Here is a 17,942-nt window from a genome sequence, read left to right as displayed (position 1 = left end):
AAGTATGACATTGGCGTTTAATAGGGCAGCAGAATTAGTCTTCGAGCTACACTCGGTAATGTAACAATCCTGGTCAGACACGCCCCCTCCCCTTCTCTCTGAGTCTATGCTGAGGGGGTGTGGATGTTACTCAGCTCTGCTAGCACAGAGCACTGCAGTGTGAGAGCAGGAATCAGCATTTCGACAAAAAAAAGAAGGGTATTTAGTGCAATTTCCTAGCAAAAGTCACTCATAAATAATAACAAGATGGACTATAAAGAGAGGAAAATGTGTGAGACTTTGTTTGGTCTTTAACGGTGTCGCTCTCTAAGTGCACTAAATGAGGATAAACTCTGTAATATCACCACAGAAACCCTTATTACTACCAAACCTGATGTGAGAGATAGTACAAATGGAGAAAAATCGTTCACAGAGGACAGCACTGATGCTCATAATGAGGAAGTATCTACTACAAAGATCTCACATGTTTTAACAGGTATAAATGATTGCCTGTGTGTGTGGCTTTGTCTATCCATATGACTTTATTTCCCTAAGTGTTTGTTTTTCTGGGAGTCTGTGACCTCAAAAGCCAGATTCGACCCATCAGTGGTACACATTAACCACTAGCCCTCCTGAGGATTTACCCTCCTTCCTGACCAGGCCTTTTTTGCATTACGGCATTGCATTACTTTAACTGACAATTGTGCGGTCATGCACCCAAATTAAATGTACGTCCTTTTTTCCACTAGCCACTAGCCCTCCTGAGGATTTTTCCACATTAACCACTAGCCCTCCTGAGGATTTACCCCCCTTCCTAACCAGGCCATTTTTGCGTTACGGCGCTGCATTACTTTAACAATTGCACGGTCATGCAACCAAATTAAATGTACATCCTTTTTTCCCACAAATGGAGTTTTTTTTGGTGGTATTTGATCTCATGTGCGGTTTTTTATTGTTTGCGCTTAAAAAAAAAATGTTGAGAAAAAAAACAATATTTTTGACTTTTTGCTTTTAAATATGTCCAGTAAAAAATTTAAAAAATCAAAGTTAATCATAATTTTAGGTCAAAATGTATTCTGTCTTTGCTAAAAAAAAAACCAATACGTGTCAATTAGTTGGTTTCCATGAAAGTTATAGCGTTTACAAATGGCGTTATAGAGACTGGATTTTTTTTTTATACTAGTAATGGCGGCGATCAGCAACTTATAGCTGGACTGCGGCGGACATTCCGACACTGGGGGGAACTGACTTGGTGTCATTGATATTCCCGGTGATACCAATACAACGATCAGTGCTAATAAAAAGCACTGACACTGTACTAATGGCACTGGGCAGGAAGGGGTTAACATGAAGGGCCATCAAAGGGTTAACTGTGTGCTGGGAGTGTTTTACTAGGGGGCGGTGTATGTGTGTTTCACGGTAATCACACTGCTCAGGATGGCTGTGCCCGAGCTGACAGGGAGGAGAACTGTTCGTAAACAAAACAGTTCTCCTCCCCGTCAGAGATGCTTGGTAATCACCGGCCGGGACCCGGTGATCGGCGACAGTGAATGGCGGCGTGGCCCATGCACGCCCTCTACCCGGAAATGCAAAATCACGTATATATACATGCTTTTGTGCACCCCTGCCGCCCTGTAGCAGTATATCTGCTATAGGTTGGCAGGAAAGCGGTTAAAGTGGAACAGTCAGTAACGCTACAGTAACTCCCTGTATAAATAAAGTCCTGACATGTCACAGTATACAGCAAATATATAGTTTCTTCCAATCTTTAATCAGAAAAAAAGTCTTTCTTGTGATCCAGTTAGTGACTTTGCCTAGGTCAAGGTGATGTCTTTAGTCTGTAGCAGGAAGAGAGTAGCATATTCCCCGTCTGCTCTCCCCTAGTGATTAGATAGCAACATTGTAACAGCAGGGGCTGATCTAAATCACGCACTGGGAATTTACATGATTGCTGAGTTGAAATTTTCATCCAGGTAGTAGACGGTGACCTTGGATGAACAACAATTTTCACCACCTGATAGCACCAGTGTTCCGCTTCCTGTCCGCTCTATAGCAGTAATACAGGGTGCATCGGGTGCGCCAAATCACGTATACACGTGATTTTGCATTTCTGGGTAGGGGACGCTTGCGAGCCGCGTGCGCTCCCTACCCAGGCCACTATTTGCAGCCTTGACTGTCAATCACCGGTGATTACTCGCCGGCACTCTGTGATCAAGGAGCATTACCGATGGAGGGAGAGAACTGTAAGTAAACAATACAGATCTCTCCCCTGTCTGCTCCTGCACACTGCTATGCATGGCTTTGAATAGCAGAGCCATGCAAAGCATTGTGCTTAAAGTGAAGCACACACACTGCTTACTGTAAAACAGCACACAGTTTACCATTTGATCGCCCCACATGTTATCCCCTTTCTGCCCAGTGCTTTTTATTAGCTGTATTGGTGTCGCTGGGGAAGTCAGTGACATCAAGTCAGTTCCCCCCAGTGTCAGAATGCCCATCACTGTCCTGCAATAAGTCACTGATCGCCACCATTACTAGTAAAAATAAAAAAGTTTTTAAAAATCCCATTATATATACCGCCATTTGTAAGAGCTATAACTTTTACGTAAACCAATTAAATTACACGTATTGGGTTTTTTTTTTTTTAGCAAAGACATGTTGCAGATAACATTTTTGCCTAAATTTATGACAAAATTACATTTTGTTAAATTTTTTACGGGACATGTTTAATAGCAAAAAGTCAAAAATATAGTTTTTTTCCTCAAAATTGTTGGTCTTTTTTTTCTGTTATAGCGTAAAAGAATAAAACACACATGCGATCAAATACCATCGAAAGAAATCTCTATTTGTGGGAAAAAAAGGACGTAAATTTCATTTGGGTGCAGCGTTGCATGACTGCGCAATTATCAATTAAAATAACGCAGCGCCGTGACACAAAAAATGGCCTGGACAGGAAGGGGGGGAAATCCTCTGGAGGACAAGTGGTTAAACAAGCTAAATGTGAAACGAGATAAAGTATTGCACAATAATACGTCATAGCACCCAACTGTCCCTCCTTTCAAAAGAAATTCCACTGCCCCCTTTTAGTTGTCCTTCATTTTGCTCTAATATAAAGTCCACCAAATAAAATGTATACTTTAAAGTGGTAGTCTACTGCCAAAAAAAACCCCCCCAGAAAAGTGGTCCCCTGCAGGATTATAGCATAATGTGCATTGCATACTAGCACATTACGAGAGACTTACCTTGAAGCAAAGCCCTCCAGCTGCATTCTGACAGGGCTTCACCTGGTCTTCCTTCCGGGTTTGCAGACTTCTGCTGCCAGCCACGGTGACGTCAATCCCATGCATGAGCACGTTGTCCAATGAGAGCGCAGTGCACATGCGCTGGTTATGTCACCAGCTGCTACTACAGTAAATATCTCATGTTTGGGAGATTTTTACTGTACCTACAGCAAGCCTTATTTTAGGCTTACTTGTAGGTACAAATAAACAGTGGGAACTCTACTACCGTTTTAACTACCTTAGGCTTTATAGAATGGAATAGAATAAAATTAAATAGAAAAGAATAAAAGAAAATAGAATAGAAAATAAGAACAGAGAAGAGAGCGAATATAGTCATCTTCAGAAATTCGAATTTCAAATCCATTAGAAAATATACAAAACAAATCCAAATAAATCAAACAAATTCTGAAAAATCATTATAACATAATGAATATGTTGAAACAAAATGATCAACTTAATATTTGCAAACGAAACTGTCATGCACATCTCTAGATCCAACAGATTTCTCCATCCACGCTAGATAGCTCAGATGGACAAATCTCCCCTGGCGGCTTATGTGTGCTGACACCGGACATTGTCTGAATACCCAAACAACTGACTGACTGCAGTCATGGTCTGGCTCGCAATTCTTTGTCTGGGTCCTTCAATCTTCAGTTTGAAATTTGTAAAGCTAGGCGGTGCCAGCAAAGCCAGCCATGCTCTGAATTGTTGCCAACTGGGTAGGAAACAGACAAAATTTTATCTTTGTATGGCCAACAGAGGTGAAAAAGAGTTGGGCTTAACCATTCATTTTTGCTTATTCCTCATTGTCCACGTAATGGGGGTGTATCTTTTGCCTACAAACTTTGTGTTCAAAGTTGCCCTTCTCAGAAAGTTGGGAGCTATAAAATTTTATACCAGGTAAAACACATGGAATACAGTAAATGTGACAATTATTCTTTGCTTTGATACCATCGAACATATTGTTACTGTATCACCCGATATGGAACGTGAAACAACTGCATGGTGGGACATTAATACAAGTAAATAATAATAAATGGTTTCTCCATCTTAGTATGTTTTGATGACGCTGTTCACATGCACTTAACCATCTTCATAGACTTGTACATGCTCTGCCTCTTTCCTTAAATGTCTTGGAATTTATGCTGTAGTCTCCAATGTGTGCCATAACATTAGCCAGAGTGTATAAACGTCAAGAATTTGCTGTGCGCGCAGTATGTGTTCACCTAGGAGCATTTACTACATGCAACATTTTGTTGGCTCTTTCTGCTTGCTTCTGTTCAGCTTGCTGCTTCATTTTGGAGCTCATTCCTATCAAGAGAGTTGGATTGGCTGCCTTGCGCTTTCCTTGTCCATCAAGTGATATTTTGGGAATTAAAGTCCATCTCTGGGGAAATTTTCAACGTCTCCCCACCTGACTTCCACCTAACTCCCACTTACATAATAACATAGTTATTCTGGTTAATAAAAAGACACAAGTCCATCCAGTTTAACCAACTTGACTCCCTTCCAAAGTCCAAAATAACCTGATCCTCAATCTCACCTCTTCCAGAAGTGGTGACCCACCATTGCAGTTCTGTCCAAACCAGTCATGTTGCCATCATTACACCACTGCTGATGATCAATGAGGTATAGGGGGTGGGAAGGTTAAGAATTAAAGTCCATTCATCTCTGAAGATATTCAAAACTTACACCTGACTCCCATTCATTCACAAATTAAAAAAAAAAACTTCAAAAGTCGTCAATCAGCTGATCCTCAATGGAGTGAAGACTGGTGACCCACCACTGCAGTCCTTGCCTTCTGCCAAACCAGTCTTGTTGCCTCCTCTCATCATGCTATCATCACACCACTACTGGTGATCAGATGTTCCTATCTGTGCTGTCCACTGCTCAGCCTATTAGAATTGCCGGTATTGCCCAGCAATTTAAAAAAAAAAAAAAAAAAAAAGCCAAATTTTTTTAAAAATATAGCATGCGGGTTCCCCCTAAAATCCATACCAGACCCTTATCTGAGCATGCAGGTCAGAAAAGGGGGGGGATGAACGAGCTGGGGGGGGTGTTTTTGGGCAGGGGGCTCCCCTCCTGCAACACACCTTGTCCCCATGTTGATGGGGACAAGGGCCCTTCCCCACAACCGTGGCCAGTGGTTGTTTGGGTCTGCGGGGGGGCTTATCAAAATCTCCCCCAGATCCCGCCCCCCCCCTCCTATGTGAATGAGTATGGGGTACATGGTACTGCAACTCATTCATAAATTAAAAAAAAAGTGTAATGTAAAAAATTACAGGGGACAGACTTTGAAAAGTCCTCTATTAAAAACAACAATAAAAAAATGTCCCCTGAAGTAGATACAACGTCAATCACGATGCCCGCCAACCTGACAAAAAAAAAAAAAAGTTACGCTCTCGACGCTGGCTCCTGCCATCTGACAGCTGAGCCAAGATGACTGTTTTTGAATACAGTGATGACATCACAAGGGGGTGGGGTCACCCTGCCCCTTGTGACATCATTATGCACTGTGATTGGCCAAAGCATTTCACCTGACCTGAGGTCAGGTGCATTGCTTTGGCCAATCACAATGTACTGTCAGGGTGCAGTGCATTGTGGAGTGCGGTGGGCAAACAGACCGCCCTTACCGTTCGTGTGTTTGCAGAACACACAAACGGCCGATGTTGAAACTGAACTTACGTTCGACTCGAACATCTAGCTCAACAGTAATGCTTTTGCATTCTGATGTCTTGTGTGGGGAGAAAAGAAGTTCTGAAGTAAACAAAATCCAGAGCACTAAGGCTGCATTCACACTTGAGCGTTTTGTAGCTTGAAGCTCCTGTGAGGAACCCTTTGTGATAACATTTTGCCCTGTTTCAGTTTTCTCCCCTTTGTAAAGCGGTGTTATGTAGACAGGCATTCTACACTGTTTGTTTAGGGAAATGTGACCTTGTAGTCTTTCACTTCTATAGAGTTCATACTGTATTGTTGGTTGTAGGGTTTTGTTGTGGGTGGGAAAACCCCGGTGCCAGGCTGTCTGGTGGGGGTGAAGCTGCATATACTGAGCTGTGTTTAATAAAGAGTCATTCATTTCACCCTACACGAAGTTCCGACTCGTGGTTTGGGACAGCAGGGGAAGGATTGGTTTTGAGCTCTAATACCTGCCTTGACAGAGTGCTGGAAGACTTGCAGGACAAGGGGACCATTGGGTGAGACGTATCGCTCCGCACGAGGAAGCCCAGGCAGAACGGTTCCGCCGCAGCTCCAAAAAAGCTCAAACTTAAAAAAAATCAATTGTTCTCTATGATCTCATGAACAGGCACCATAGAGAACAATTGACTTTTGACGTTTGAGCGTTTTTGGAGCTTCAAGCTACAAAATACTCCAGTGTAAATGCAGTCTAAGTGTCATTTCTGTGTGCTGCTTCATTCCTCTGCTATCAGCTTTGGTCACTTATGACAAGTTTTCCTAAGAAAAATGGTGACAGGGGAGGTACCTCCAGCAGATTGACAGCCTCAGCTCTGTTTCTGTGTGCTGTGTGGAGGGGGTGTGTCCCTTCCCTCCAATCAACTCTCAGAACTCTCCTCACTGAGCTCTGTAGAGTGTAATTTCAGCTGTCCACCCTCCTTTTCTCCGAACTCTCAGACAAGCTTTATAAATTCAGCACTTTGGACAGAGGTATAAAAGAGAAAACTGCAGATAAACAGGTACAACTTATGCGGGAGGATTTGTTTATCTGTGTGTATTGCCTGAGGCCAGTCACTTCACTAGGAATATGTGAGAGTTTGCTGATACAAGAGTGCCTGGAACTATTACTTCAAATGTTCTACCGCAGTTTCTACAGTCTTATTACTAGTGTTGGTGATCGCCGATTGCTGCCTATGTTGTTATCCTTTATCCTGCAAACTATAAATACAATAACTGTCAACCCTACCCACATGGAAGAAAAATATATTTGAAATATATGTTAAAAATATTCTTCCCAAATATATTGACATATATTTGAAATACATAAATTTCAAAATATATTTCAATAAATATATATACTGTATGTTGAAATGCATTTTTATTACAAAATATATGAAAAATATTTAAAAAAATACTTTCAAATATACCGTATAGCTTTAAAAATAAATTCAATTTACATTTTTGGAATGCATTTACAAATATATGCTAAAATAACTTTTTTATATGTAAAAAAAAAATCTGAAGAATATATTTTAAAAAAATATATTTTTAAAAATATTTTTCATATATTTAGTTATTAATAAAAACACATTTCAACATGTATATATATATGTGTGTGTGTGTGTATTGAAATATATTTTGAAATATATTGAGTACGGCCAAAATTGTAGTATTTCAAATATATGTCAATATATTTGGGAAGAATATTTTAAAAATATATTTCAAATATATTTTTCTTCTGTGTGGGTATGTGGACTCTGTGTACCGTTTCCTTAACTTGGGTGCCACCTTGGGTGCCACCTTCTTGGCCCCGTCCACACCCAAATAAGTCAACCATATGGGTGATCCAGCCCCGCGGCTTCAAGACTACCTTTGTTGACCTCGGGTTGACTTTGTGAAAATGCTTTGCTACCTCTGGCTTCAATACTTTCTAAGATGTGATGGCTCATTAGCATCCTGATTGTCTTATTAATTTTATTATTATTATATTATTACTCAAAATGTGTTTGAAGTTTATATTTGTATAGTTTATTTTTTAATATTGTTGTGTTTGTGTCTATTTTTGAAAGAGTCTTTCTCTGACAGCACTATATTGGGATAATTGATGTAACTGTTATATTATCACAGGATCCTTTACTACTGTTAATCCGGTTGTAAAAGTTAGTTCTGTTGGCAAAGAACCAGACTTCACTACAGGTAAACTGTTGTAGGGTCCTCTTCTGTCTGCAGACTGCTTTTGCTCTAGGATTGTTAAAAATCGAAGGTGTATTCTTTATAGTTACTTTGACTTTTGAAAAGAAGACAGAATTTGTATTGCATTCATATTTACAATTTGGTCATGGGCAACACAGTTGCTAAGTGTGTAGCGCTACTGCTTTGCAGCACTGGGGTCCCCAGTTTGAGTCCTGGTAAGGCACTACCTGCATGCAGTTTTTATGTTCTCCCTGTGTTTGCATGGTTTTCTTGCCACACTCCAAAATACATGCTGGTCGGATAACTGGTTCCTGTCTAAATGGGCCCCAGTATAGAGCCTTGAAAAAGTATTCATACTCCTTTCCAATTCCAGACGATGGATTAAACAGTGCTTCGTGAGATGTTCAAAGCTTCGGATATTTTTTTTATAACCTAACCCTGCTTTAAACTTCTCCACACTTCTTTGACCTGTCTGGTGTGTTCCTTGGCCTTCATGATGCTGTTTGTTCACTAATGTTCTCTAACAAACCTCTGAGGGCTTCACAGAACAGCTGTATTTATACTGAGATTAAATTACACACAGGTGGACTATTTACTAATTAGGTGACTTTTGAAGACAATTGGTTCTACTCCACTTTAGTTAGGGATACCAGAGTAAAGGGGGCTGAATGCAAATGCACGCCACACTATTTATTTGTAAAAAAACATTTATCATTTCCACTTCACAATTATAGTTGGTCTATCAAATAAAATTCCAATAAAATACATTTACATTTTTGGTTGTAAAATGACAAAATGTGGAAAATTGAATAGTTTTTCAAGGCACTGTATGTGTATGTATGCATGTGAGCAGAGCTGCCTATGCACGGGTTGAGCTGGGCCCCATCAGTTCTGCAGGGAGGGAGAGAGGGCACTCTTTAGATACTTTTGATTGCATGCATTGTAATTCTTGGGGCCGTGGCTGGCAGCAATTAAAAAAAGTTCCTGGGGACCCATCAGTTAGACAGCAGAGGCCTGGGACAGAGGGGGAAATATTTAATCATTACTCACTGGAACAGGTGGAGTAATTCTCTGTACTGTGACTCCCCATAATGTAATTAAAATTCCAGCCATTTCTTCTACAGTATATAAATCTGCCAGGGCATTCCTGAAATTTAATTGGCAGGGGCATCAGCAGGAAGAACTACTCCACCCTATTCTGTCAGCAAGCCCAAAACACTCTAGTCAATGGCTTGACAAAGCTGGAGAAAACTCAAAATGCTTTGCCTGGCTAATGCAACATATTAAAGAGGAGGTAAACTGTGAACTCAACGTTCCCTACCAAAAAAGACCCTACAGTTACGAACATTGTGTAGGAACCACAAACAGTGGACACTGGGAATAGTCCTTTTACAGCCCCACCACCGGCGTTTATGGGAATGAAAAACTGTCTCTGGTGTCCACTGTTGCTGGATCACTGCACACTGTTTGTGGCTGTAGGGTCCTTTTCAATCTGGAACGCTGAGTTCACCGCTTCTTTCCTCCTTGACAAGTGTGCCTTAGACAAGAAATGTGTTTGAGTCTTTTCCACTCTTGTCAAGCCAATGGCCAGGGTGTTCTGGGTTTGCTATCATCAATAGACACCAAGACTAGTAGGTAGATCCTGCACTGTACATGGTGGTAGGGTCCGCTTAGATAGGAAATGCTAAGTTCCCAGCTTCCCTCCTCCTGGACACTTATGCTATAGCCAAGCAACAATTTTAGGAGCCTTCTCCGCTTTTGTTAAGCCATCTGCCTGGGTGTTCTGGTTTTGCCGAGATCAACAGGCACCAGTACTGACTGATGTCTGTCCTCCAACTGATGCTTGTAAAGAAAGCTGACATGATTTTCTTAATACATTGTGTGATCCTGATGTGCTATGTTAGTGTGCCTTTATGCCATAAATACTTCTAAGAGGAAATGTTTTAGTATCACAGAAAACCCTGTTTCTAGCATTGATGATTGTGATAAGAAATCAATTCCTACAAAGAAATTGTGACAGGTGTAACGCTTACATTTGTGTGGCTTTGTTTTTGTGGCTTTGTCCTTTTTGTTCTGTTTTCAAAAACAAGGCTCCACCAACTCAGGGTACTTGTAGAGTAGATGGCACACAAACTGCCCTTTGATGGCCACCCTCTGCCCATGACAGACAAACCAAAAGTAAAATGTCGAGTCGGTAATAATGTAAGAAACACAGCTGAAAGAGCATCTGAAATAAAAGCGCTATTTAGATTTTTTTCATACCTATGACTCCTCATAATAATGTTATCATTTGCTTTGGTACCATAGAATATTTTTCTACTGAGACACCCGATATGGAAACTGAAACAACTGCACGCCGGGTTCTTAAAACAAGTAAATATTGATAAATGATGTCACTGTCTTTGCAGCTGTTTATGGCGATGTTCACTTGCGCTTAGCATCTTTCTAGACATGCACGTGCTCCATCTTCTACTTGAATTTTTCTGCATTTCATGTCGTAGTCTTCAATGTGTGATATGCTATCAGCAGGAGTGTGCATTCTAAGCTGTTGCTGTGCATTTAGCACGAGTTCTTCTAAGAGCATTTACTCTCTACCATGTTCTGTTGGCTCTTACTGCTTGCTCTGGTGTATAGCTTGGTACTAAATTTAGTAGCTACCAAGGGAGTTGAATTATCTTCCTTGCTTTTTCTTTGTCCATCATCTGATACTGGGTTTATTAAAGCTCATCTTTGGGAAAATTCTCAACATCCCTCCCCCAAATAAAAAACCCTTCTGAAGCACCTGAGATCCACCATCATCTGATCCTCAGTAGAGCCTCTTCCAGGACTGAAGATTGGTGACCTACCACTGCAGTCCATGACTTCTGCTGACCAGTCTTGTTGCTTCCACATGTCACTCATCGTGACATCATTAAATCACCGCGGTTGTCTTTGTGACCCAATGAAGATCAAATGGGAATTGTCCACGTTACTAGGTGACGTGGTCATACAGTTTATACTCTTTAGTCCAGGAGAAAGAGGAGTCCAGACTTGTCACTTGGCCACAGATTAAAGTAACTATTTGGGCTGCTTAGCTTGTTTTTTTTATCTACTGGAGCAGCTAGCTATAAGACTGTGTAAAGTTTAATGGGCGGGGGAGTAGATATTGCTAAATGGCATCTCCTTTCATCTTTATCCGTTAATGGCACTGCTCAGTTGTGCTGAGCATCTTCATACACACGCACATGTTCCACCATGAATTTTACTGTAATTCATGCTGCAGTCACCAATGGGTGCGATGCCATCAGCAGAAGTGTATCAGCTCCAAGCAGTTGCAGTGCATTACGTATGTGTTTACTTAACAGCGTTTCTCTATACGATGTTCTGTTGGCACTTCTTGCACTGGTATTCAGCGCAGTTCTGCATTCTGTGGCTCAGCATTACCAAGGAAGATGGATTGCCTTCCTAGCTTTATCCTTGTTTCTCATGTGATACTGGAAGTATTAAAGCCCTGAAGCACAAGAATCCAGCATCACCTGGTCCTCCGTAGCACCTCTTCCAATGACTGAAGTCTGGTGACCTACTGTTGCAGTCCATGCCTCCTGCTGACTAGTCTTGTTGCCTCTTCTCGTTATGACAACATCACACTACTGTAGTCTTCAGGACCTCATGAGGATCCCGCTGATGGATCCAATGGGAAATGTCCATGTCACTAGGCAGCGATGTGGGCATCCAGTATATAACCCTTCCACACTTTAGTCCTGAAGACAGAAGTGTCTGGATTTGGAATGTCACACGGCAACATTTTAAGTAAGCATTTGGGCTACTTAGTTTTGTTTTTTTTTTATTTACTTCAGAATTTAACTAGAGAAGGGCTTAAAGTTTAATGGGAATGGGGTGAATATTGATAAATGGTATCATATCTCTTTTTTAATCTGTTGATGATTCTTTCCAGTTGCCCTTAGCATCTTCATAGACAGGTACATGCTATGCTTTATTCCTGATTTGTGCTATAATTCATGCTGGAGTCACCAATGTGTGCCATGCCATTAGCAGGAGAGTATTAGCTTCATGCAGTTGCTGTGCATTCACTTAGGTGCATTAGGTTGATTTCTTTGTGCAATCTTTTGTAGGCTTTTCCTGCTTGCTTTGGTATCCAACTCAGTCTAGCATTCTGTAGCTCAGTTCTGCCAAGAAAGTTGGATTGTCCTCTTAGTTTTGTCCTTGTTCATCATGTGATCCTGGAAGTTTTAAGACTCACCTCAAGCACCCAAGTCCATCATCACCTGATTCTCCATAGCACCTTTTTTAGGACTGAATACTGGTGACCCACCAATGCAGTTCATGCCTCCTGCTGACCAGTCTTGTTGCCTCCTCTCATCAAGACAGTATCACACTTCTGCTGTGTCCACATCACTAGGCAGTGATGTGGGTATCTATTATATAAACTTCTCATTCTTTTAGTCCAGAGGACAGAAGATTCGGAACTTGGCATGTAAGATGATCACAGATTCAAGCGACCATTTGTTTCCTCTCTTTTTGGGAAGAATGTCCATCTACCTAGGTAGTTGGTCTACCTAGTACTAAGCTCCAGAATGTCTATCTACATAGGACGAATGTCCATCTACCTACAGTGGGGCAAAAAAGTATTTAGTCAGCCACCAATTGTGCAAGTTCTCCCACTTAAAAAGATGAGAGAGGCCTGTAATTGCCATCATAGGTAGACCTCAACTATGATAGACAAAATGAGAAAAAAAATTCAGACAATCACATTGGATGATTTGGAAAGAATTTATTTGCAAATTATGGTGGAAAATAAGTATTTGGTCAATATCAAAAGTTCATCTCAATACTTTGTTATATATCCTTTGTTGGCAATGACAGAGGTCAAACGTTTCCTGTAAGTCTTCACAAGGTTGGCACACACTGTTGCTGGTATGTTGGCCCATTCCTCCATGCAGATCTCCTCTAGAGCAGTGATGTTTTGGGGCTGTCGCTGGGCAACACGGACTTTCAACTCCCTCCAAAGGTTTTCTACGGGGTTGAGATCTGGAGACAGGCTAGGCCACTCCAGGACCTGGAAATGCTTCTTACAAAGCCACTCCTTCGGTGCCCAGGTGGTATGTTTGGGATCATTGTCATGTTGGAAGACCCAGCCACGTTTCATCTTCAATATCCTTGCTGATGGAAGGAAGTTTGCACTCAAAATCTCACGATACATGGCCCCATTCATTCTGTCCTGTACATGGATCAGTCGTCCCGGTCCCTTTGCGGAGAAACAGTCCCAAAGCATGATGTTGCCACCCCCATGCTTCACAGTAGGTATGGTGTTCTTTGGATGCAACTCAGCATTCTCTCTCCTCCAAACACGACGAGTTGTGTTTCTACCAAACAGTTCTATTTTGGTTTCATCTGACCATATGACATTCTCCCAATCCTCTTCTGGATCATCCAAATGCTCTCTAGCAAACTTCAGACAGGCCTGGACATGTACCGGCTTAAGCAGGGGGACACGTCCGGCACTGCAGGATCTGAGTCCCTGGTGGCGTAGTGTGTTACTGATGGTAGCCTTTGTTATGTTGGTCCCAGCTCTCTGCAGGTCATTCACTAGGTCCCCCCGTGTGGTCCTGGGATTTTTGCTCACCGTTCTTGTGATCATTTTGACCCCACGGGGTGAGATCTTGCGTGGAGCTCCAGATCGAGGGAGATTATCAGTACTCTTGCATGTCTTCCGTTTTCTAATTATTGCTCCCACAGTTGATTTGTTCACACCAAGCCACTTTCTTATTGCAGATTCAGTCTTCCCAGCCTGGTGCAGGTCTACAATTTTGTTTCCGGTGTCCTTCGACGGCTCTTTGGTCTTCACCATAGTGGAGTTTGGAGTGTGACTGTTTGAGGTTGTGGACAGGTGTCTTTTATACTGATAACAAGTTCAAACAGGTGCCATTGATACAGGTAATGAGTGCAGGACAGAGGAGCCTCTTAAAGAAGAAGGTACAGGTCTTCGAGAGCCAGAAATCTTGCTTGTTTGTAGGTGACAAAATACTTATTTTCCACCATAATTTGCAAATAAATTCTTTCCAAATCAGCCAATGTGATTGTCTGGATTTGTTTTCTCATTTTGTCTCTCATAGTTGAGGTCTACCTATGATGCCAATTACAGGCCTCTCTCATCTTTTTAAGTGGGAGAACTTGCACAATTGGTGGCTGACTAAATACTTTTTTGCCCCACTGTATAACTAAACTCCAGAATGTCCATCTACCTTGGAAGAATGTTTGCCTCCTTATGGAGCTGGTGTTGGCAACTCTCCAGGTAGAAATAGGCTCCAGAATGTCTATCTACCTGGGAAGAATGTTTATCTACTTAGGGAGTAGGTCTTCCTGAAACTAAGCTCCAAAATGTCCATCTACCTAGGAAGAATGTACATCTACCTAGAAAACATGTATGTCTACCTAGGAAGTTGGTACACCTAGATATAAGCTCCAGAATGTCCTAGGAAGAATGTCCGTCTATCTGGAACTAAGCTCCAAAATGTCCATGTATCTAGGAAGAATGTTTGTCTACCTAGAAAGAATACCCATCTACTTAGGGAATAGGTCTACCTAAAACTAAGCTCCAGAATGTCCATCTAGCTAGGAAGAATGTCTGTCTACCTAGAGCAGCCTTTCTCAACCAGGGTGCCTTGAGGTTTCTTCAGGAGTGCCTTGGCAAAATGTTCACAAATTGGCCAAAACTTGTATACAAACCAGCGGGAGGAACAATCCTGCCACAGGTTTTCATTGTGCACCATTCTGCCCTTCTAGCCTCTGGGGTCCTGACAACCAATGACATCATCAATTGGTAAGGAGGATGTCAGCTGCCTGCACAGCATCCTAGTTTGACCCTCCCCTGCCCCTCTCCATCAGTGCTGCGGTCACATTAGCTTAGTGATGGAGAAAAACTAAGGAAGAAGAGAAACTGTGGAATACTACTCGGTACCAGTGTGCAAAAGTGTATTTGCTTTGGAAGGATAAATCACCTCTAATGCTTGGTGCCCTACATGTGTGGATGTTGCTGCGTTATATAAAACTATTAGAATAGTTTTTCACATTTTAGAATGGGGTGCCATTTTAAAATGATGCACAGTTGTGAGGCTCCCCATTCTAAAATGGCATGCCTCAAGACTGTCCATAATTTTAAAGGGAGCCTCAGGACTGTCTATAATTTTAAAGGGTGCCTTGACTGAAAAAAGGTTGAGAATCACTGACCTAGAGAGTTGGTCTACCTAGATTTAAGCTCCAGAATGTCTGTCTACCTAGGGAGCTGGCTTTGTCAACTCCCTAGGTAGAACTAAGCACCAGAATGTCTGTCTACCTAGAAAGAATGCCCATCTACCTAGAGAGTAGCTCTTCCTATAACTAAGCTCTAGAATGTCCCATCTACCTAGGAAGAATGCCTGTCTGCCTAGAGAGTTTGTCTACCAGTTCTGCCAACTGCCTAGGTAGAACTAAGCACCAGAATGTCCATCTATCTAGGAAGAATGTCAGTCTCTCTAGAAGTAATGTCAATCAACCTAGGGAATAGGTCTACCTATAACTAAGTTCTAGGATGTCCATCTATCTGGGAAGTTGGTTTACTCAAAACAAAGCTAAAGAATCACCCATCTGCCTAGGAGGAATGTCTATCTACCTAGTGAGCTGTTTTTGCCATCTCCCTATATAGAACTCCGGAATGTCCATCATGTGATGCTGGAGGCATTAAGGTTGGCTTTTTAGCTACTTTACAGGTCTGCACAAACACATTTCTGACATGACAAAGCGCAACCTTTTATCATTTAAAACTTAAGCTTCGGGCAGCGACTTTGCTATCGGTCTGCTGTAGACAGGGGGAAGCATTTCCTCAGTCTCCTTTTCCCCAGTAGTGAGACTGCAACATTGAAATTTTGTAACAAGTCATGTCAACAAGACATTTGTGAACCAAGCCAGAAATTGCATAGGCACCATAATTTACATGATTGTGTCATCTCTAAACCAACATCTGAGTCCAGGAAGTAGATGGTGACTCTTAATGTGACTGAACAAAGATGATGCAATATATCCCAGTCGGCAGCACATTGCACATTCAATATCTTAGCTCTTCCCTCCTGTACACCTGTGCGCTTGTACACTCTGCAAAGCAGGAGAAATCTGATTGGCTCTTCCTCTCAGTCTGATTTCTTCTGTGCAGAGGATAAATGAAGGCTGATATCAATATATGATTACAATATCCCAAATATTTTTTTCTTTCTTATATAGTTTATCTATGTAGGCCTTTTTATGTTGCAGAGCTTACGGCATCCTATGAAAGCTGTGCTTAAATGTGTCAAGCTTAAAAGTGTGCCACTTGGGGGTCTATTTTTAAAAAAATTTGCTGTAGGAACATCTCAAGCTTTTGCACAGCCATCACAAATAATCTCTATTTGTGTCCAATACGTGTATTTCCTATGATCATCAGCTCCATCTAGCGGAGCTATTGCAGTATTTTCAGGTAAATACCACATTTTGGCCACTAGACGGAGCTGCCGATAATAGGAAATACACATATTAGACAGGATACAGGGATTATTCATGACTGCTTTGTAAATTCTTGTGACTTTCACAAAGAAAATATTTTTGTAAATAGACCTCTAAATTAGAATAAACTAAGTAAATGTTATATTGTCACAGAAATCCTTTCTACTATCAGTCCCAGTGTGAAGGTTACTAATTTTGGAAGAGAAGCTGACAGAAGCACAGGTAATATACGTAAATAGAAATCCATACTTGTAAACAACCTATAATAACCTAAAAAGTTGCTATATCTTGATAAGTCTCTACAGTTCAAATTAAAGAGGAGTTGAGACCTTCCCCCCTCCCAAAACTTCTGGCTCAGTTCACCGCTGCGGTCAAAACAAGGTACCAGTTGACACCCCCCAAGGCAGATAAGCAGAGCTTCCACTTTTGGAACTCCACTTTAAGAAACAGAGGACTGCAACATTAATGGGTCTATTTAAAAAACATTGTTGAACAAATGTCACACACATTCATGCAGGCTGGATGAAGTTTCCCCCATATATTACATAGTTACATAATTTTTCTGGTTGAAAAAAAAAAAGTCCATCCAGTTCAACGAATAGAAGAATAGAATTACCAGATTTTTTTTTTGTAATCGTCAGCTCTAACTGCATGCAAAGTCGTTGTGCGAATGGGGCAAAATCGAATTCTTCCAGGCTATATACTCTGCAATTGGAATGCTTGAATGTGGAAGATACTGCATTATGGCCACTAGGTGGCTCTGAGGAGCGTACTTACATCCTATGACAGTAAGCACCATCTAGTGGCCATAATGCTGTATGATCGCTGTAAGGTGCTATCATATGAAATAAATATGCTCCTCAGCGCCATCTAGTAGCCATAATGCACTGCTTTCCACATTTGCATATTCGATTTACAGAAAATAAATTCGCTTTTGTCCCATTGAATGAAATTACATTCGGTTTCAATGGATGAACAGCTATGAAAATACTTTATAAATACACCCTTATCTACAAAACAAAGCAAGTAACCACTAGGACCCATAGAAAACGACTGTTTTCTATGTGCTCTATTCACACCCCAATGCAGCGAAGAGGTGCAGCAAAATGCAGCTTGTGTGCATTCTTTTTGCGCCAGCGTTCCCCTTCATCTCCATCCGTTTGTTTCTATGCACCCCAGCTCCAAGGTGCCTAAGAATTTATGAAATGTCACTTTGTGACATTTCAATAAAACTAAGAACAAAAAAATGCAAAAAAGGGTAAATTGTGGCTTGCATTGCAAAACCACAAGTCATCCCCCAAACAG

At 41.3% G+C, this 17,942-nt stretch overlaps 1 protein-coding gene across 10 annotated transcripts in view; it reads left to right on the top strand.

Annotated features, from left to right (window-relative positions):
- VSIG4 (V-set and immunoglobulin domain containing 4) overlaps positions 1-17,942 on the top strand; it is a 67,398-nt gene that overhangs the window by 23,503 nt on the left and 25,953 nt on the right. For 3 of the 10 annotated variants that reach the window (XM_089674887.1, XM_089674885.1, XM_089674886.1), the window contains 4 exons: positions 350-475; positions 8,061-8,129; positions 10,434-10,499; positions 16,791-16,859. In XM_089674887.1, the coding sequence (XP_089531013.1) occupies positions 350-475; positions 8,061-8,129; positions 10,434-10,499; positions 16,791-16,859 (330 nt within the window). The remainder of the gene's footprint in view (positions 1-349; positions 476-8,060; positions 8,130-10,433; positions 10,500-16,790; positions 16,860-17,942) is intronic. The other 7 variants (XM_089674892.1, XM_089674891.1, XM_089674890.1 and 4 more) reach the window with 6 other exon arrangements.

Source organism: Staurois parvus, unplaced genomic scaffold, assembly GCF_062004578.1.
Source record: "Staurois parvus isolate SC_StPar_1 unplaced genomic scaffold, SC_StPar_1.0 ptg000154l, whole genome shotgun sequence".
Lineage (NCBI taxonomy): Eukaryota > Metazoa > Chordata > Amphibia > Anura > Ranidae > Staurois > Staurois parvus.
Note: the sequence above shows the minus strand (reverse complement) of the source record. Positions and strands in the feature narration are given on the sequence as shown.